Raw genomic sequence first — 19074 nt, 5'->3', positions numbered from 1 at the left:
AAACCTCCGTTTTTATTTTTTGGGTGTATGGTATGTGGGGATCTTAGTTCCTCAACCTGGAATTGAATCCAAGAACACTGAAAGCTCCAAGTCAACCACCAGACAACCAGGAAAGTCCCTAGAAATCTTTTTAAATTTAGCTTTCTGACTCTTAAGTGTTGTGCTTTTGCTTTTGCCTTCAACACTTGCATGATTTTCCGCTCAAGAAGGAAATCCTGCTTGATCCTGTCGAGGACACATTTGGCTCCCATGGACCCACCATAGGTCCTGTTGACATGATTTTTCATTTCAGACCACCACATTAGATCTTCAGATCTCACAGCATGAGCCCCCTACCATCTATAGGCTTTGATGCTTCCCCAACCTTTTTGTAATTCTATCACCAGGAGTCCCAGACAGCCTAGTTTTGTTGGAGGTTGTGTTGTAGGACAGCCAACTATGTAGGTCGAACCCTGGGCCATTCTGAAATCCTCTAGATACCGTCCCCTGAAGAGCCTGGATAGTATTTTAAGCGTGACTGCTTTAAGTGGAATTGGAAGGCTTTGAAGAAGGAACTGACATGTTCTGATTTTTTTTTAATTATCTTTTGGCCACACCACGCAGCATATGGAATCTTCGTTCCCCAAGCTGGGATCGAACCCGTGCCCACACCTCCAGTGGAAGTGTGAATGCCTAACCACTGGACCACCAGTGAAGTCCCAACATGATCTGATTTTAAAAGAACACTCTAGTCATGTGGACAATGAATTATAAGGAAGCAAAGGTGGAAAAAAGGAGCTAAAGAAACCAGTTTTGGAGAATATGATGCACTTGCTGACAGCCAGGTATTCCATCCTTTCATTCCACCCCTAACACACAAAGAACCACAGTGTAAGGTTATGTTGGAAGCAAGGAAGGCTTTATGGTGCTCCTACTTGGGCCTTGTAGAAATAAGAGAGTAGCCTTTCAGATTATCTGTAGTAAATGAATGGAAACTGGGCAAGGGAGTTTCATAACTACATGAAGGAAAAGCATCAAAATGTTGAGCACCCATCATGGGTATGAGGTGTTTCCTTACGTAAATTAAGAAGTGTTGAATTAGGATGAACCTAGAGATGATTATACTAAGTGAAGTCAGACAGAGGAAGACAAATGTCACTTATATATGTGACCTCAAAAAAAAAAAAAAAGATACAAATGAGCTTATTTACAAAACAGAAACAGACTCACAGACTTCAAAAACAAATCTATGGTTAACCAAAGGGTAAACAACATGGGGAGGGAGGGATAAATTAGGAGTTTGAGGTTAACACACACACACTACCATATATAAAATAATAAGGATCTACTGTATAACACACGGAACTCTACTCAATATTCAGTAGTAACCTATATGGGAAAAGAATCTGAAAAAAAGAATGGATATATGTGTAACTGAATCACTTTGCTTCCCTGGTGGCTCAGATGGTAAAGCATCTGCCTGCAATGCAGGAGACCTGGGTTCGATTCCTGGGTCGGGAAGATCCCCTGGAGAAGGAAATGGCAATCCACTCCAGCACTCTTGCCTGGAAAATCCCATGGACGGAGGAGCCTGATAGGCTACAGTCCATGGGGTTGCAAAGAGTCGGACACGACTGAGCGACTTCACTTTCACTTTCTTTCACTTTCACACCTGAAACTAACATGTAAATTAGCTATTTTTGTTGTTTAGTCCCTAAGTCACGTCCAACTCTTTGTGACTCCCTGAACTGCAGCATGCCATGCTTTTTTATCCTTCACTTATCTTCACAAAATCAGCTGTAGCTGAATGTAAAATAAAAATTAAAAAAAAACAACAACAACAGTGAATCAAACGGAGAGGTAGCAGGGACCCTGCCCCTGGAGGGGTTGTGTTAAGCCAGGGTAGAAATTGATTGGAAGTTATTGAATTTTTCAGCAGTACAGTGATATAAACATGTATGTGTTCCATGTGTATACATATAGATGTGATATAAATGTATATATGTGATATATATACAATGTGTTTGCTCAATTGTGTCCAACTCTGCAATTCCATGGACTGTAGCCTACCAGGATCCTCTGTCCATGGGATTCTCCAGGCAAATACTTGAGTAGGTTGCTGTTTCCTACTCCAGGGAATATCTTCCCCTCCCAGGAACTGAAACTGTGTCTCTCATATTTCCTGTACTACAGGTGGGTTCTTTACTGCTGAGCCATTGGGAAAACATATAATACACATATATTTTTTGTGTATATATATGAATACCCTGACATTAATGTAGGATGAATTTCAGAGATCAAAGATTGGAGGAGAAAGGAAATAGAAAAGAGAAAAATCAGAAGAATTCTCACTGGTGAAAGCAAGCAACATAATTTATTAAGTATGCAAGGCAATGCACTAAGGCTTTTCCATTTCATCTGCGCATAATAAATGAGTATGGCTATTTTCATTTGTACAAAACTCTCATATAAGAAACTTATTTAGGTTACAACAAGTACTGAGCAGCCACACGGTATTTAAAGCTGACTTGTTACAGAGGAAGGTCCCCCCCGCCCCCACACACACAAAAAACCAAGCCTGTGATGTTATATATGTACATTCAGAATTTTATTTCAAAACAAAGAACCGTAGTAACAATAATAGAAAAAATCCATTTGGAAATTATTCACAACCTGGTCACTGAGAACTGGAAAAAATTCCATGCTGCACCATTGCCAACCCACTGGTCTGAGTCGGAGCAGAGGTGCAGTTGGAGGACAGTCCCCCGTTATGGCAAAGCCCTGTCCCAAGGCTCTGCGAGTTTTGTACCCAAAGCCTCAGCAACCAGAGGGAATGAATGGTGAGAAATTAGAACCAAAATACTGTCATAGGCAAGGGTTTGACTGAAGGGCTTGAGATATGTAAGCACCAAAGAGGGAAAGGGAGATCAAGTAACATATGAAGGAGGGATGAAGAGCCCAGTCTCCACTTCTAAAAATATTGGATGATCCTGGAGGTGGCCATGGGCTGTGGCAAATGCAATCCCTCCATCTCAGCAAACCCTCTCGCCACCCCAGATCTAGAAGCTTATTGTCCCCTTAAGAATGCCTCCCTCTCCCCCATGACGCCCTTCCAGCGCACTCATGAGGCATCATGTCCTGGTCTCACACTCTTTCCTGTCTTTTCCTGCTGTCTGAGTGGAGAGTGAGTCCTCCACTCTCAGTCTCAACATTTAGGGAGTTCTCTCTGTCCTCTCCAACAAGGAAAGGCAGCCAAATGAGATGGAACTCTGAAGTTTCAAAGAAAACCATTGATGCAGATTCCACCCAGCAGAGGCAGTGTTGTTTACATATACACAAGTCTGAACACATTATACCCAATAGGGGCCTTAGGAACCCAACAAGATAACCAGCAACTGCTTCGTGACGGTGCACACACGTTCACGCACACGTCACGTGTGGTCTACAGGAAGTTCAAGTCCCTCAGGGGGCACCTGACATAACACTATGGTAACATGGTAACAAGGGTAACTTGACATGGTAAACAGACATAAACAAGCATGAGATGACCCTCATGTAATAACACACGTCAACTGGATAATAATCGTTCAGGAACAAAATCGTTTTCCAGCACTGAGGTTATAAATTCCAAGTTAGCTATAAACATCTCTAAGTTCTTTTAAAGCTATGGCTTAAAGCAAAATAAAAATCAACATCTAAAATCCTCTAAACAACAAACTGAAGAAATAATGAACCTCTACCAAGAACCAAGATTTTTGGTTGCTCACTTGGGAGGCTCTCCCACCAGATGGGTGATAGGAATATTTTTAAAAAGTGAGTTTACTACCGAGAAAGAAGCTGCTTGGTCCAGTGAGGGGAGAGAGGATTTGTAGAAATAACCGTCCCTTCTCTGGACTCCATCCAAAATTAGAACCCATAAACCCCTATTAACTAAAATGCCCACCTTAGCAATAATCCTAGATTTCAAGTAATACTACATATAATCTTAAATGAAGAAAAAAGTTCCAAAGGAAACCAATAGCTTCTTTATACAGGCACATGACTTTTCTGAGAAAGTTGAGAGTTTTTATCTTAAGGATAGAAATTGTTAAGAGGCAACGTGCAAACCTCACATACCACATCATGCATCCTCCAATCATGCATGACCTTTCTCCCTAAATCCTTCCCTTCTTATTGCACCTTAACCTCTTCGGTATCAAATCTTCCACCCTATAACCTCTCTTGAAGCACCTCCCTCTAACCTCAATTTCCTTATGTTTTCATTATTTGGTAAAATTACTTTATATTTAAAAAAATAAATATTTATGCAATAAAACCAGAAGATAAAATAAATAAAACTCAAGTTAATTTGCTCAGCAGAGCTGTTCGGAAGTGAAGAAGGAGCTCTTATGGAATCCCTCTCTGCCCTCCACTCTTAAGTGTACCTGCTTCCTGGTGAGTCTGAGGTTGGAGGAATGGCACCTTCTAGCCCACTCCCCAAAATGCCTTGAGGCAATTTTAGAACCTAAGGGAGCAGGAACTGGCCAAGTTGTCACAAACCAAGCGGCCAATCCCTCCTGAAATGAAGGTAGGTTTACTTGGTCTCTCCTGAGCTGAAGAGAATGTCCAAGAAATGAAATTTTTAAAAGCCATTGAACACAACGACTAACCCCAGCCTTGGGATGCTCTGAGCGCCCATCGAGTATGTGGATGAGAAAGGAATGGAGTAGCAGCATTCAGAAACAGTCCTGGGTTACAACCTGATGAGGTCTCCCCGCTTGCTCAGGGGGAGGTTGCTTTACATGACGGGAGGGAGGTGGGTAGGAGGCACGTCTTAGGCATTGGTGTCCTTCGTGGGCTGGATGCTGTTCATCTCCATGATGGGGCCTTTCTCACCGCGGGTTCCTGTCTGCATCTGCCCTTCAAAGGCTCGTGTAATTTCCTCAAAAGTCCTGCCACGGGTCTCAGGAACTTTGAAGAAGGTGAAGACCCAGAAGATAACGAGGAAGACAGTGAAGACGATGAAAACGTAGGCACCTAAGTAGAACTGGTGAAGAGATACAGAACAGAAGAGTCAGTCAGTTCCCTCACAATCATATTTCCAATAGCCTTGAAGGCATAACCCCCCTAGACTTCATCAAAACAGTGCAGTCTCTTCAGAGACTTGCTCATGATTTCATTGGTAACTTCCTAGATTTCTCTGCAATTTTGTGTCATTCCTTTTCCTAGTCATTAAAGCTAGCCATTTCCAAATACCTATTGAGTTTTTAGGACTTTTGATTAATATCATTATTTTTTAATTTATTTTTGGCTGTACCAGGTCTTCGCTGCTGTGGTTGGGCTTTCTCTAGTTGCCGTGAGTGAGGGCTACTCTTTAGTTTCAGTGTGTGGGCTTCTTTTATTGCGAAGCATGTGGCAGGTGAAGTCTTCCCAAACCAGGGATCGAACCCCTGTCTTCTGCTTTGGCAGGCGAATTCTTAACCAAAGGACCAGCAGCAAAGTCCTTTTGATTATTTTTTAAAATCTGGGTTTCTAAAAGACTCACAGAAATTGGAAATGCATCCTAGATGTCCACTGCTAGTTCCTTTATTTAACAAATCAACTCTAGGCCATTTTACAACAGGAGCTACCTCATCATTAACGTCCTATCCTCAGTGAGCCTTCTGGATCAGGCCGTTAATGCTACACCAAATGATGGATTTTAAATATTGATTTGGAATCCTAAGGCCTATCATTGCTATTCTGTTCCTAAGAAGAACTATGTATTAGTTGGTTTCAACATGAGTTGGATGAGTTTTAAGTTACTTACCGCGGCCGAGGGGAAGAGGAGTCCAACCAAAAAGTTGGAGGTCCAGTTGGAACAACCAGCCACTGCCATGGCAGCTGGGCGGGGTCCCTGACCAAAGAGTTCAGCCACAATAAACCAGGGAATAGGGCCTGGGCCAATTTCAAAGAAGGCCACGAAGACCAGGATGGCCCCAATACAGATAAAGCTCATCCAGCTATAATTATCCTACGAGAAAGGAACAGAGGAAAGTTAGTATTAAAGACAGCATGCCCAGGTAGGTGCCAGCTTCCCACAGATGAGGACTGATGGAATAATGAAAAGTTCCTTCTATCCCATGATGTAAAGGAGTTACTGGACCTAGAAACCTTGGGCTTTGTTGTTGTTCTTGTTTTTGTTTTGGCTGCACCATGCAGAATGTGGGATCTTAGTTTCCTGACCAGGGATTGAACCCTCACTCCCTGTGCTGGAAGGCAGATTCTTAACCACTGGACTGTCAAGGAAGTCCTAGCAGCCCTGGGTCTTGGAATCTTAGCAGTATGATCACACGTGTCATTCTGCACATTCTGAGACCATTTTATCAGCTGTAAAACCAGATTAATGACCTTAACATCTCTTTAAGAATGAAATGAGACCATGTATTTTACAAGCTATATGTCATATAGCTATAGGGATGACAGCAATTTAATTATCTATCTATCTATCTATCTGAAAATCCACTTTTCTTAAACCTCTGCACATATTGCTTCTCTCAAAGTTCACTTGTGTAATCACCAAACCTCGACGACCCACCCCCTCACCTTTCCCCACTCCTCCCTTTCCTTTACAAAGAATACTCACCTTCAGTAACAAAGAAATCGTCATGAGGATGGAACAAAAAGCCATCCCTCCAAGGCCAATCAGGTGTAGGGTCCTCCTCCCAGCCCTTTCCACCAAGAACACCTAAAAAAATGATTTAGAAAAAGTACCCGTGAAACAATGTCACTTTCCTTTTCAGAAGACATTGTACAAGCTACTGGAAGCTGCCTGACCAGCAGCAGGATACCTGCGATAGTCACACTGCCTCTCTTCTAGCTCTGAGTTAAGAGCATCCTCCACGGTCCCCTCTGTGCTTCCCTTTGCCCATCTATTCAATCACTCATCATTCAATAGCTCTTTTCCCCAACAGGGAATTAGAACAAAAAAGGTTTAACTAAAAGGCAGCAGAGAGATGGAAGGACATGCCACCTATACTTGAATGTGTACCAAGAATTCTCCACCCTGCTTGAAAATGATCAAAACATCTGACTTACAGACACCACGGTGAAGATGGTGTTGACCACACCTGCGCCGATAGTAGCATAGACCGGCTCTTGGACACCCGCATCTTTGAAGATTCCTGTCGAGTAGTAGAACACCTAACAGGGAACAAAAGGTGCCACTGTGAAATACAGTTGTGCGTAGCAGTTGCACTGAACCCTCAAAAAATCAACTCAGAAGTCTCAGAAGTTCAGGAGTACCTTCCAGCAATTTTTGTTGTTGTTGTTCAATCACAGTATCTTTTCTGCAAACAAATGATCCTTTTGTAACTTTTTTTCTTCTTAGGTTGTCTTCAACTCTAGCTACTTAGTTCCCTTTTTTCCCTCTGAACTATGCTCTTTCTTACTGCTCCATTTAGTCTCTTCCTGAAGTCTGCTTTTAGTAACTTAGATAGAACGGCTTAAGTCCTGTTAAGTTTTTCAATTCTGCTTTACCGATAGACTCTTACCCCAACTCCCACCCCCACCAACAATGACAGGCATTGATGGATCAACTTGATAGCGAAGAAACAGAAGGGTAACCTCAGCCTGCTTGTTTTTACAATGTGGGCTGGAATTCCAGGCACTGGATCTTTACAAGTGTTTTAGTAAATAACACCAGTGATTATTTTAATTGAATGCATACTATTAAATAAGTTACAATTTATACTATCCTTATTATTCAGTCAACAATGTGCTAATATGCAGGGCTGCCACAACTACCATAACTTAAGAGATGTGGAAACACTGGACTCAGACCTGAAGATAACAAGGCAACATCCTGTTGCTCAGGCTGCTCAGGCTCTTAGGCTTGGTTTGGGAATTTATGATTTCACCCAGAATATCTGCCTCCACGGCAGCCCCTATTCAGCAGACTTAAAAAAAAAAAAAAAATTGGTGTGGTACATTCTGTTTTTTTCTTTTGTTCTTATTTTTATTTATTTTTAGTTTTTGGCTGCACCATGCAGCCTGTGAGATCTTAGTTCCTAACCAGGGATTGAACTTGTGCCCCCTGCATAGGAAGTGCTGAGTCTTAACCACTGGACTGTCAGGGAAAAGTTCTTCATCAGAGTTTTTGATCAACATACACTCCCACACTGAGAGTGACTATCTGCAGAAACAAGTCTTCAAAGCCCCACAGCCTAAGATAGAAACCATGTATATTTTCCACAATAAGATTCAGGCTGTGCTCTTGGAAACTGAGATAAGTAGTATCATCCTCATTAAAAACTGCTGCTCTGGGAGAGAAGCAAGGGTGAGCTAATTAAAATTTGTTTTTTAAAAAAATTCCAAGAATATTTAATAACATAAAGCTTGTAAGGAGAGACATTTGAACAGTTAAAACTAGAGATGAATAATTAGGCCAATTCTCCTTCTTATATAAAAGCACACACATCAAAAACCTAACTCAGACATACACACATCAAGCAAACTTATAATAAAGTCATGCTGCCTGGAACCTTGGAGCCAGGTTAAGCTCACCCCTACGTCATCTTACCAAAAGCCAGTTTTACTTTGCTGGGTAAACACTGTCCAGCCTCTTACCCTTCTGCCTTTAAGGGAGATTAGAAAATATAGTCTGTTCAAAGGTAGGTTGGAAAAGTGACTTTCACCCATCATTTACTGAAGTGGAGGAGGGAAGGGGGAAGGGGCCTGCCTGCAGAGCACTCATCCATCATTTGTTTAACTTTCCCAGGGTAGGCTTTTTCTGATCCTGTTCTGCAGGGATAAGACTTGGGGGAGGCAAGCAGGTGCCTGGGTTGTAGAATTGAAGAAGGTGGACTTCTCAGGACCCATTTTATACTTGGACACCTCCCTCTAGTCCCAGTTTCACTGTTCCGGAAAGTCCTGAGTGTACATTTTATTACAGTGGTTTTTCAAATGAGGAAATTTGAGACTGAGATCCATCGGAACCACCCGAGAGGACTTTTCAGACCATCTTCCCTCCGAGGTTCTAATATAATAGCCTCTAATCCCTCAGGGGAAGCACAAACACAAGTTTCCTTGTGGTGCGTTAGGGAGAGAGGCTAAAGACCAACTTACTATTTTAAGTTATCACGTGTTTTTTGCAAAACTGCTTTGTCATAAAATGGTTTGATCACACTGATCATATTATGATGGCAAATCCTCAGCTCATGAATTGGTACTTAGAGAGAGGTCTGGAGTGTTCTCCATATCCAAATATATCAAATATTTTATCTGCAAAAGGACAGAGGTGTAGGAATACCTTCTCTGCTCACACCCAGGACTCAAAAGAAGGAAGCAGACTTTTGCACAGAATATCATGGCTACCTGCCCGATGCTACCTTCCATTTAGCCCCACACTTTAAACAATCACAGTTACTATTCTAAGTTGTAAAAAATATACACAATGGTAAGGCCAGCTCTGTCTGGGTACCCTCACACCTCCTAATTGCTCCCTAGGGGTTTACACTGATTTCAGGTTGTAAAGTCCTGGGAAAAAACCCCAAGGTGTGTCAGTTCTCAGATCTGCCTGGATTACATGGCCTACGTTATCATTGATGACATCATCCAAGACAGATGAGAGTTAAAGAGAACTGGATATTTTAAAAACGAGTGGTTGGGAATTCCCTGGTGGTCCAGTGACTAGGACTTAGCAGTTTCACTCTGGTGGCCTGGTAACTCCTCACTTCCAATGCAGGGGGCACGGGTTTGATCCCTGGTTGGAGAAGTAAGATCCTGCAAGCTGAGAGGCACAATCAAAAAAGAAAAAAAGCAGTCCAAAATAGAGGATGAATAAAAATTAGATAAATTATGATACTCCATAATGTTAAAAAAATCTGGAAGAGGACAGATGTTCACATCAAGTTCTAAGACTAAGGGTGAGAAATTTTTCATTCTTTCATCTTGCCACACAAACGTATATTATAGATATAACTTTAGAAGATAAATACAAAGACAAGTCTAAACCTGGATAATGTGCGTTTTCTGAGAAACCACTACCAGGCAAACATTGTGAGAGACCCTGGGTATATCAGAAGGTGAGCAGTGGCCAGTGTGATTCACCTCTGGTCAGGTGTGTTGTTGTTTAGTCACTAAGTCACGTCCGAATCTTTGTGACGCCATGGACTGTAGCCCACCAGGCTCCTCTGTCCATGGGATTTACAGGCAAGAATACTGGAGTGGGTTGCCACTTCCTCCTCCAGGGGATCTTCCTGAACCAGGAATCGAACCCTCGTTTTCCTGAATTGGCAGGTGATTCTTTACCGCTGAGTCACCAGGGAAGATGGTCAGGTGATTCCAGTGAAATGGGTCAGACACATCTGCCCCGAATGGACACTCACCGCGTTGATCCCAGAGAGCTGCTGGGAGAGCTGGAGCATGATAGAGATAATGATGGGTTGCCGGTAGTTGGGGGCGCGGAAGAGCTCTAGCACTGTGACTTGCTTCTCCTGCGACATCCGCATACTCTCATCCTTCATCTCCTGGATATCCTGAGCCACGTCCTCGGTGCCCCAGAGTCTCTGGAGGACTGCGGAAGAGGAGAGGTCACAGATAAGGTGCTGGCTAATGCCTTGCCCCCATGAGACAGCTGGGAAAACGCCACTCTGAGGAGCCCTGTGTCTGGCCTGAACTTGCCTTCTCACCCCTCACCCCATGTGACTTTAGAGTAATCAGACAATTCTCCACTCAGGTTCTGGAGGGCAGGGAAAAGAGATGACAAGAACCAGATACAAAACCCTCATCTTAAAAACAAACCAGTCCTGAGGTTCCTACAGTGAAAGCATGAAGGATACTCACTCTCCTTTGCCTTCTCCTCCTCCTTTCTGTTAATGAGCAAGAATCTAGGACTTTCAGGGCAAAATGGAAGGGCAGCGCACTGGATGATGGCTGGTAAGATGGTGAAGCCCAGGAGCAGAGGCCAGAGATCTTCAGTCCCCAAGATGACTTTTAGACCAAAGATCTAGAAACCAAAGACAATACTATAAATTCCATACTTTATAGGCCACATGCTTAGTTGCTCAGTCCTGTCTGACTCGTTGTGACCCTTTGGACTGTAGCCCCCCAGGCTCCTCTATCCATGGGATTCTCCAGGCAAGAATACTGGAGTGGTTTGTCATTTCCTCCTCCAGGGGAACTTCCCAATCCAGGGATCAAACTGGAGTCTCCTGTTGTCTCCTGCACTGCAGGTAGATTCTTTATCCACTGAGCCACTGGGGAAGCCACAAATTGATTAAAAAAAAAAAATGTTCAGAAAATCATCTGGCCTTCTATCACAGGCAAAGATAGCTTTTTCTTTTTCTACCCTACCTGTTTCCTCAGCCATCTATGAGCGCTAGTAGTATTAATATCTGAAACATGTAGTTGAATAAGTGCCAGACATTTTTTGTTTGTAAAAATTGAAGCATGGTTGATTTAAGTACCAATGTACCGCAAAGTGATTCAGTTCTATATATTTACAGAACCTTTTTTTAATATTCTTTTCCATTGTGTTTATCATAGAATATTGAATATAGTTCCCTGTGCCACACATTATTTTTGGTGACTTTATCTGTGTAAATTCACTTAACGAGCCATGAATGAACATTCAATAAGTTCTAGAGTACCTGGGCCACCAGAATTCCGATAACGATGCCCAGCTGGTTGAGAGTGCCAAAGGCGCCCCGCAGGGCAGTAGGGGAGATCTCTCCAATGTACATGGGCACGAATCCTGTGCAGAGTCCGCAGAAGAGGCCGATAATCAGTCGGCCCAAGATCAGCATTTCAACCGACTTTGCTATTTTGCAGAATCCCATAAGGCAGCCACCAGCTATGGCCAACAGGTTGACAATAAGCATTGAATTGCGCCTGGAAGATTAAACAAAGATAAGGGAAATTTGCAAAACAGAGTCCACCTCTCCCCTTCTTTCCTAGTCACTCTACCATTCTCCAGGCTCATACATCTTTTGGTCTAACTTTTCCACTTTCTAGTATCAGAACATATCTGATTGGGATAATCAGGACTAATGGTTCCTACACCTCGGCCAACATAAGACTCACCTAGAGAACTTGTTGCAGATTTTCTCCTCTACATCCTAGCTATAGGGTAGGATTTTAGGAAGCACTTCAAGGCCATTTGTTCTCAAAGTTGTCCACAAACTAACAGCATCCAACAGCTAGAAATTTGCTAGAAATTAAAATTGTCCCACTCCACCCCAGACTCATCATTATGTCTGAATGTGGCTGGGGGGCAGGGGCGGGGGATGGAGACTGGTCTGTGGGATTGGTTTTCCCTTGATGGGAATGTCACATGCTTTTTATTCAAATACACCATCACCTCCCTGCTCTAAGCCTCAATGCTTGTCTTCAGTGCAACCAGTACAGCCCCCTTCCTTGCACAGTTTCTGGTCAATACCTGCCAAATCGGTTGACAAAGAGTCCGACGGAGAAGGAACCAATCATACCACCCACGGAGAAGATGGCCACAGACAAGGACCACAGGGATGTGAGGAGCACGCTGGACTGGGGGGTTTCTGACTTCTCTTTCAAAGTGTAATTGAGAAAGTCTTTTATGATCTGCCAATTAAAATGAGTGGTGGGAGAAAAGACCATTACAGTTGGATGAGAAAAGAGACAAACACTCAGGATCTTCCCCTCCCTAAGAGAACAGTGTTCCAGTTACTTTCTAGGTAGAGAGTCGAGGGAATAAATAGATGGCAATGGAAAAGACAGGTAACACTGGAGTTCATGTTACCAGATCTGAATAACTTAGTTGTCCTGAAAATGCCAATAGGTAGTAGTACTGATGTACTTCTGTTCAGGGATGACCTCACACTGCACCCCTGCACCCCGACTTTGTAACTAACCTCTAGGGGACAATAAGGGAAGTGTGTCACCAGAGGGTGAGAGGATGAATGGGCCCAGTCCAGGGTGCAGGAAGCCCCTGTCCTGAGCCTCTTGCTTTGATCAAGGATTCAATTAGGTCCCCACCAATATCATGCCCCATCTCAGTCTTAGCCAAGTGAGCTACCAAGTCTGTCTAAGCATGATAATTCTGGAAACCCTACCTAAAGGAATACTTTTCCCATTCCAAACTCAAACTCTTGTTGCCTGGCACTCACCGCCTCAGGAGCATTGATGACTCCAGTGTTGTAGCCAAACTGGAAAGAGCCTATGGTAGCAACCGAGATGGCGAAGATCAGAGGTGCGGTGACCTGGGGGAAGGTAGAGAAGAACATTCCTTAAAATTCTTGATCCATGGCTGGCTCTTATTAAGGAGAACACACCATGAAATTTTTGCACCTTGTTTTATGCCCCTGGATACGTTCCAGTGCCTCCCAGTTTATAGTCTCTGGGAACTTGAATTTGTATTCTGCTGTTATCTGAAAATTGTATAAATCTTAATTAGGTTGAACTGGTTCATAGTGCTTTTCAGGTCTACCACAGTCTTCTACTTTTCTGTATATTCATTCTATTAATTTTTGAGTTTGATATTGAAAATTCCAACTAAAAATCTTGATATATTTACTTAAAAAAATTGTAATATATAGTGGAACTATATGTAACTTTGTTCTGTATCTTCCAAGTCTCCTGTAAATGTGTTAATATACTTTCATAATTTAAAACAGAAAAATACCATGAAGATAAAATTTAAAAAAAAAATTTAAAAAAAGAGAAGATTTATATACTAGAACTCAGCTGGTTGGTGGTATGAAAACAACAACTTAACCATTTAGGTAGTGAATAAGGAACACAAAAGAACTTAAGAGCTTCTCTGGTGATATAGATGAGCATGAAGAGTAAACCTGGGAGAATTCTGGATAACAAAATTTGGGAAGGGACAAGTTAGGAGAACTGGGTTAGTCCGTTTGTAAGTATTTAAACAGCAGCCCCAGGTAAATCCCCAGGCAAGCACAGAATTGTGCTCAGGGATAGAAAAAACTGTGAGGGCAGACCGCAAAGCCCTAGGATTGTGGAGAACAGAGTATTCTGCGACCAGCTAGAGCCAGTGTAGGCTCACCCTTACCCCAAATTCCACAAAAGCATGAGTGCTCGTGATGTGTCGTCATCACCAGGATGCTCGCAACTCTGGGTCACAGAATCTGCAGGATCCGCCCGCCGTACCACCGTACCCTTGGTCCCATCTGAAATTCTTCCCGTTCACTTAAGAGGTCCTGCTATCCCCCACCCACCCACCAGGGGGCGAGAACAAGCTGACTCCCAATTCAAAATGGAGACATTTTGTGAGGGGGCTGTGCTGAAATCAACCCAGTCATCACTCACCTTGTCGGGGATAATTCTAGCAGGTGTGATCTTAATTTCCACCCCAAGAGAGCTCAATTTTTATGCCTGAGAGCTCCCCGCCCCCGCCAACCCTTTCTCATCTTAAACCCCTTCCCTATCAAGTCAGGCAGTGGCAGGCCTGGAGTTAACAGTTCCCCAAATTGACCTTGCCTCCACTGGCATCTAAGTACCCCCGAGGCCCGCGGGGGCAGCGCTTTCTGCTTCATCCACTCCTTTTAGTAGAAACCTCTTATTTTCTCTCATCATTTAAATCCTTGAGGGCCTTCCCACTTTTTCATCCCTTCTCTCATCTTTTATTTTCAGATAAATTACCTTAGTGAAAATGCCTTTCTCCTACAAATACCGCATCCACAACACACAATAATATATTAATATACTGTGCGCTCACAATCATGGAATTCTCTCTCCTTAGGTAATTCAGGGAATCCCGTAAGTCATAGAACAGATGATGATGGCTGGACACCGACCCGACACCCCCAAAACAAACCTCAGGTCTTTTCAAGGTCTAAAGCATCAACAACACCATACCGCCCCTGATCCCCTGAACACTCAACTTCACATCCTCAAAAGCATGTAATTGTATTAAAGAAAACACACACGCACACACACCCAAGTGTGTAATACAAACACAACTTCTCCAGGTGACTTTCGCACCCCAAGAAGGTGAACGGAACTGGGATAAATTCTTTATAGGACATGACATCCGAAAAGAACTGAGTAAGTGCGGCACTGCAGGCTGGGGGAGCAATGGGAAAGGCTTCCAGATTGCTAGGTGACTCCGCGTAACAGAGCTCAGCCAACGCCGGTATAGCTCGCCTTTCCGAGTGCATCCCAAGCCGGCAAAAATAACCGGTAACCGTATCGCTCTTACCTTCGTGGTCCCCATGGCCCTAATTTCTTTTCAAATCTTCGATAAAGATCTAGGAGTGGAACTCCAGAGACCCCTCTTCCAGGCAGCAAAACCTCCAAAATGTCCTCTATCGGCGGCAAGTTTTCCTCCAGGTCCTCAGTAGCGAGCCTATATCTCACGCGTCTATATAAGCTTCGGGGAGGGCGGAGCCCGGGAGACAAGCCCCCAGCCCCACCCTACCCGCCTCCAATCTCTGGAGCTCCTCAGACGTGTAGACCTCAAACACTGCCCCCTCCCTAGGCAACACCCCCCAACCCACCCCCCAAGCCAGCTTTTGAAAACCACATCCTGCCCCCACCCTACTCAAAAATTTTTTTTTTTTTTAAAGCTTCTCCTTCCCCGTTTTAAGAGCACGTTTCACAGACAAAATGCTACCAGAAAAAGCCTGGAGGGAGGGCAGATACACTTTATTTTTTGCTCTCGCAAGTGCTCAGAATTGAATCAATCCGTAAAAAGATGAGAATAAAGGCTATCCATATTCGGCAAAGGTCGCTGGATGTAAACAGAAAACATTCATAATCCCTATGACTTTATCAGCTGCTCTTTGATTGCAGGCTGTGTCTACAGTCTTGGAGGGGAGGGAAGGACAGTCTGAGAGAAGGAAAGCCAAAGAAGGAAGAATTGGAAGAGCTCTTGGCTCCACTTGTCCTCTGACTTAGCATAGTCTCTCCTGGAAGAAAACCTGAATATCCAGGAGCCAAACCAACTCTTCCTGGGTTCCAGGATGCAGAGAATCAGCTGGCCTGGGACACAATCCGAACTCCTGAAAATGTCATTCCCCGCTTCCCACCCAGCTGAATCCCACCCATTCTGCCCTGTTTTGCCCCTAGTCTCATGTTGACAGCATCTAGAGAGAGAACAGTTGTAAGGTTCCCTTAAACAGGTATTTTATTTGCAGAGCACAAACTGTGTATCAGAAAGAAGTTGGGGATTCATCAGTAGAGAGGGTCAAAAAGTCCAGGCCCTCAGGAATCAATGGTGCGCCCCTTCTTCCACTTAAAACATTCAAGAGGGACCGGGGCAACTGCTTCTTACACAACTGGAGAGAACTGCCAACATCCTATTCCTTCTGGGCTGTGAGAGAAAAGTGTGAGATACACATCTGATTTCCAAGCCATACAAGAGAAGTGAGCAAGAGGAGGAGGAAAAAGATAGAAGGAAAATGAGAGCAGAGGAAGATGAAGGAAAATAAAAGGCCGGAGAAGTGGCTCCCATGTGAGAGTCAAGGAAGGGGGACAGTTTAGTTGTAAAGAGTTGGGTGAGCAATTATATCAGGCCTTTAATGGTGGGAAATTATCAATAGTCAAGTTCCCAATGCCTATTGATCTGTAGCCCAGCAACCCCAGCAGGGGAGGAGGGGGTGGGGTGGCAGAAGCAGGTGAAGAGGTAGAATTTGGCTGGAGGAGTCACTGCTGAGAGTGCATCTTCCTTTGGGGTTTTGGTTGGGTGCCTGGAATCCAAACTGGTACTACTGGGCCTGAAACAAACCACCTCATGTGGTCTGTCCTTAAATGAGGATTAAAAAAAAACAAAACAACAACTGAAGTATAATTGACTGACATTTTTATATTAGTTTTAGGTGTACAACATACTGATTCGGTATTTTTTATTATTGGGGGGGTAAAAGTTTTTTGTTTTTATTTTTTTTAACTTTTTCTTCTATATTGGAGTATAGGCGATTAACAATGTTGTGATAGTTTCAGGTGGACAGAAAAGGGAACTCAGTCACACCTGATTTGATATTTATATACGTTACAAAATTATCACCACTAAATGAAGGTATTATTCAGTCTGGCTGTTAGCGGAGAAAACTGGCGATGAGTGAAACGTGACTTCCAAAAAAACCTTCCCATGAGTCCTGCCTCCCCTCCCCCGCGTCACCCCCCTGTATTCCAGGAAACCCTGAGCCAGGAGGCCCCTTTAGTTACCACAGCAACTGAGTTTAGCAGTCTAAGGACAAAGAATATCCTGTATGGCAGCGCTGCCAGCAGAAATTCAATCTAAGCCATTTATATAAGTTTTCTAAATGACCACATTAAAATTTTTTAAAGGAAAACATTAGAAAGAAGAATTGATTTTCATAATTATTTTATTTGACCTGATAGCCAAAATAATATTTGAACAAATAATGTATGTATATATATTAATATATATTAAGATAGTTTACTTTTTTTTCCCTAGTAAGTCTTTGAAGTCCAGTGTATACGTTTCGTTTACGACACATCTCCATCGTAGACTCTGTTTTCTACAGCTACAGTAATAAGTTGTTCTAATCAAAACAACAAAGCTGTGTTTGATGGGAAAATATTTTCAACTGCTTCAATTTTAAATGTACTAAAATGAGCAGTTCGGATGCTCGGTCCCTCCTCAGTTCTGCCAGCCTTGTACGTGCCCAGCGGCACCAGGAGGCTGGCGGCTGGACCCTGAAGGTTCACACAGAGACGCGTGTCTTTTTCTTCATTCTTTTTTAATCTTTGATTTTTATTTATTATTTGTGTCAGAATATCATTCTTTTTTTTTTTGGCCGCACAGCTTGTGGGATCCTAGTTCCTTGACCAGCGATTGAACCCCTACCTTCATCAGTGAAAGCGCAGAGTCCTAACCACTGCACCACCAGGGAATTCCCTCACCATGTCATTCTTGGCTGTAAATCACTTTATTTCTTCTTTTCCTTTGCTTTAGAATGATTTTTTCTTTACTGTTTTGCAAGAGCAAATGGCACCAGTGAAAGGAAAAAGTAGGTCTTTCGGACCCCTTCATCCACTCAGAGCAGGCTCCAATGTGATTCCAGAAGAATTATTTTCCCCGTATTTATTGAAAGGACAGATGAAATCATTGTAAAGGGCTAGAATTATATCTGTCTCAAATGATTTGTGTAAAATCAGGGTAGTCAAACAATTCCCAGGGTCAAGTTTTAGATGTCTGAAACCTTTAGGTTTTTCCTTCTTGCTAGAAGAGGAGGGACAGTGAAAGGGAGGGAGATCTGAAACCTGTTTGCCGTGGCTAAACTCAAACTGCCTTTAAGAAAGTGGCTCAGTGGCTGAGAGGGACAGAAAAAACTCTTTTTTTTTAAATGGTATTTTTAAACGGTAAAAACTGAAATTCAACGGGATCTCAAGAATTTAAGAGTAGGCTGAGCATATTGAGACAATGCTCCTTGAGCAAGTGGGTTTCTCAGAAACCTGATCAGGAACCTGACTTATCCCCAAGGTGACAGGGACCTCTGGGTTAAGCAATCCTCATCCTGGGCCACAGATAACAGTTGCTCAAGACGACTGTTTGCTGATGTTTTGGGGGGATTGGTTGGGGGAAGTGGGGTCTTGGGGGCACTTTGGAAGCAGGCAGCACTAGCTTCCAAGCTCCATGTAGTCAGGAGCCACAGCTCAGGCAACCAGCCTCCAGGAAGTAAGCCACGGAGGCCGGCAAACTGTCCTACAGCGGGTCTCCTGTGTCATTTAATTCCTGTGTGGTGTTCTTCCATCTTTAGTGAAAACAGGAGGAGGCAATGGGTTGGATAAATTTCAAAATGGAATCTGTTGGGGAGGAACTGGCATGAAATCCCTGAAGAATGGGGATCATGACCTGAAATCTCTTAGATCCAGATGCAGGTATTTGCCACCGAGAATCTCAACCCCAGTTTCGGGTTCCTTTGTGGGAAGATGTTTGGAAATGTGATAACCAAGCAGGAAAACAAATAGATCTCAAATCCTAAAGCCTGGAAACAAAGGGCTGTAAACACGTTTACCTTGTCAAGATAAAGACAGGGAAAACTACCTCTTTAAGAGAACAATGTAAATGGTATTTCAAGACCCAACAAAAAAAGCTAGTGACTGCTTTGAGGATATCCTAAGTTAATTCTACTTTTTGCTAGTATTTGTAATATTCCTCCTAAAGAACAG

General features: G+C 43.2%; 1 protein-coding gene across 2 annotated transcripts; it reads right to left on the bottom strand.

The window, feature by feature from the left end:
* Window positions 1-2334: 2334 nt before the first annotated feature.
* Window positions 2335-15347, bottom strand: SLC2A3 (solute carrier family 2 member 3). 2 transcript variants are annotated; one of them, XM_006069760.4, is made up of 10 exons: window positions 15137-15346; window positions 13083-13175; window positions 12377-12537; window positions 11589-11829; window positions 10783-10945; window positions 10326-10513; window positions 7036-7140; window positions 6584-6685; window positions 5768-5971; window positions 2335-5005 (listed from the first exon to the last, which is right to left on the bottom strand). In XM_006069760.4, the coding sequence occupies exons 1-10, from the start codon at window positions 15149-15151 to the stop codon at window positions 4793-4795; spliced, it is 1485 nt and encodes a 494-aa protein (XP_006069822.3). In that variant the 5' UTR covers window positions 15152-15346; the 3' UTR covers window positions 2335-4792. The 2 variants fall into 2 exon arrangements, with proteins under 2 accessions (XP_006069822.3, XP_044796975.1); XM_044941040.2 differs by lacking the exon at window positions 12377-12537 and having other exon boundaries at window positions 15137-15347.
* Between the last annotated feature and the right edge of the window lie 3727 nt (window positions 15348-19074).

This window comes from Bubalus bubalis, chromosome 4, assembly GCF_019923935.1.
Source record: "Bubalus bubalis isolate 160015118507 breed Murrah chromosome 4, NDDB_SH_1, whole genome shotgun sequence".
Lineage (NCBI taxonomy): Eukaryota > Metazoa > Chordata > Mammalia > Artiodactyla > Bovidae > Bubalus > Bubalus bubalis.
This window is presented reverse-complemented; position numbering and strand designations above follow the sequence as displayed.

Bases quoted from the DNA above. Each gene is read 5' to 3' on its own strand.
- SLC2A3 (XM_006069760.4), bottom strand. The intron at 12,538-13,082 runs GTGAGTGCCAGG...TTTAATTGGCAG, and splicing joins TCATCAATGCTCCTGAGGCG to ATCATAAAAGACTTTCTCAA. The intron at 5,972-6,583 runs GTGAGTATTCTT...CCTTTCTCGTAG, and splicing joins CGATTTCTTTGTTACTGAAG to GATAATTATAGCTGGATGAG.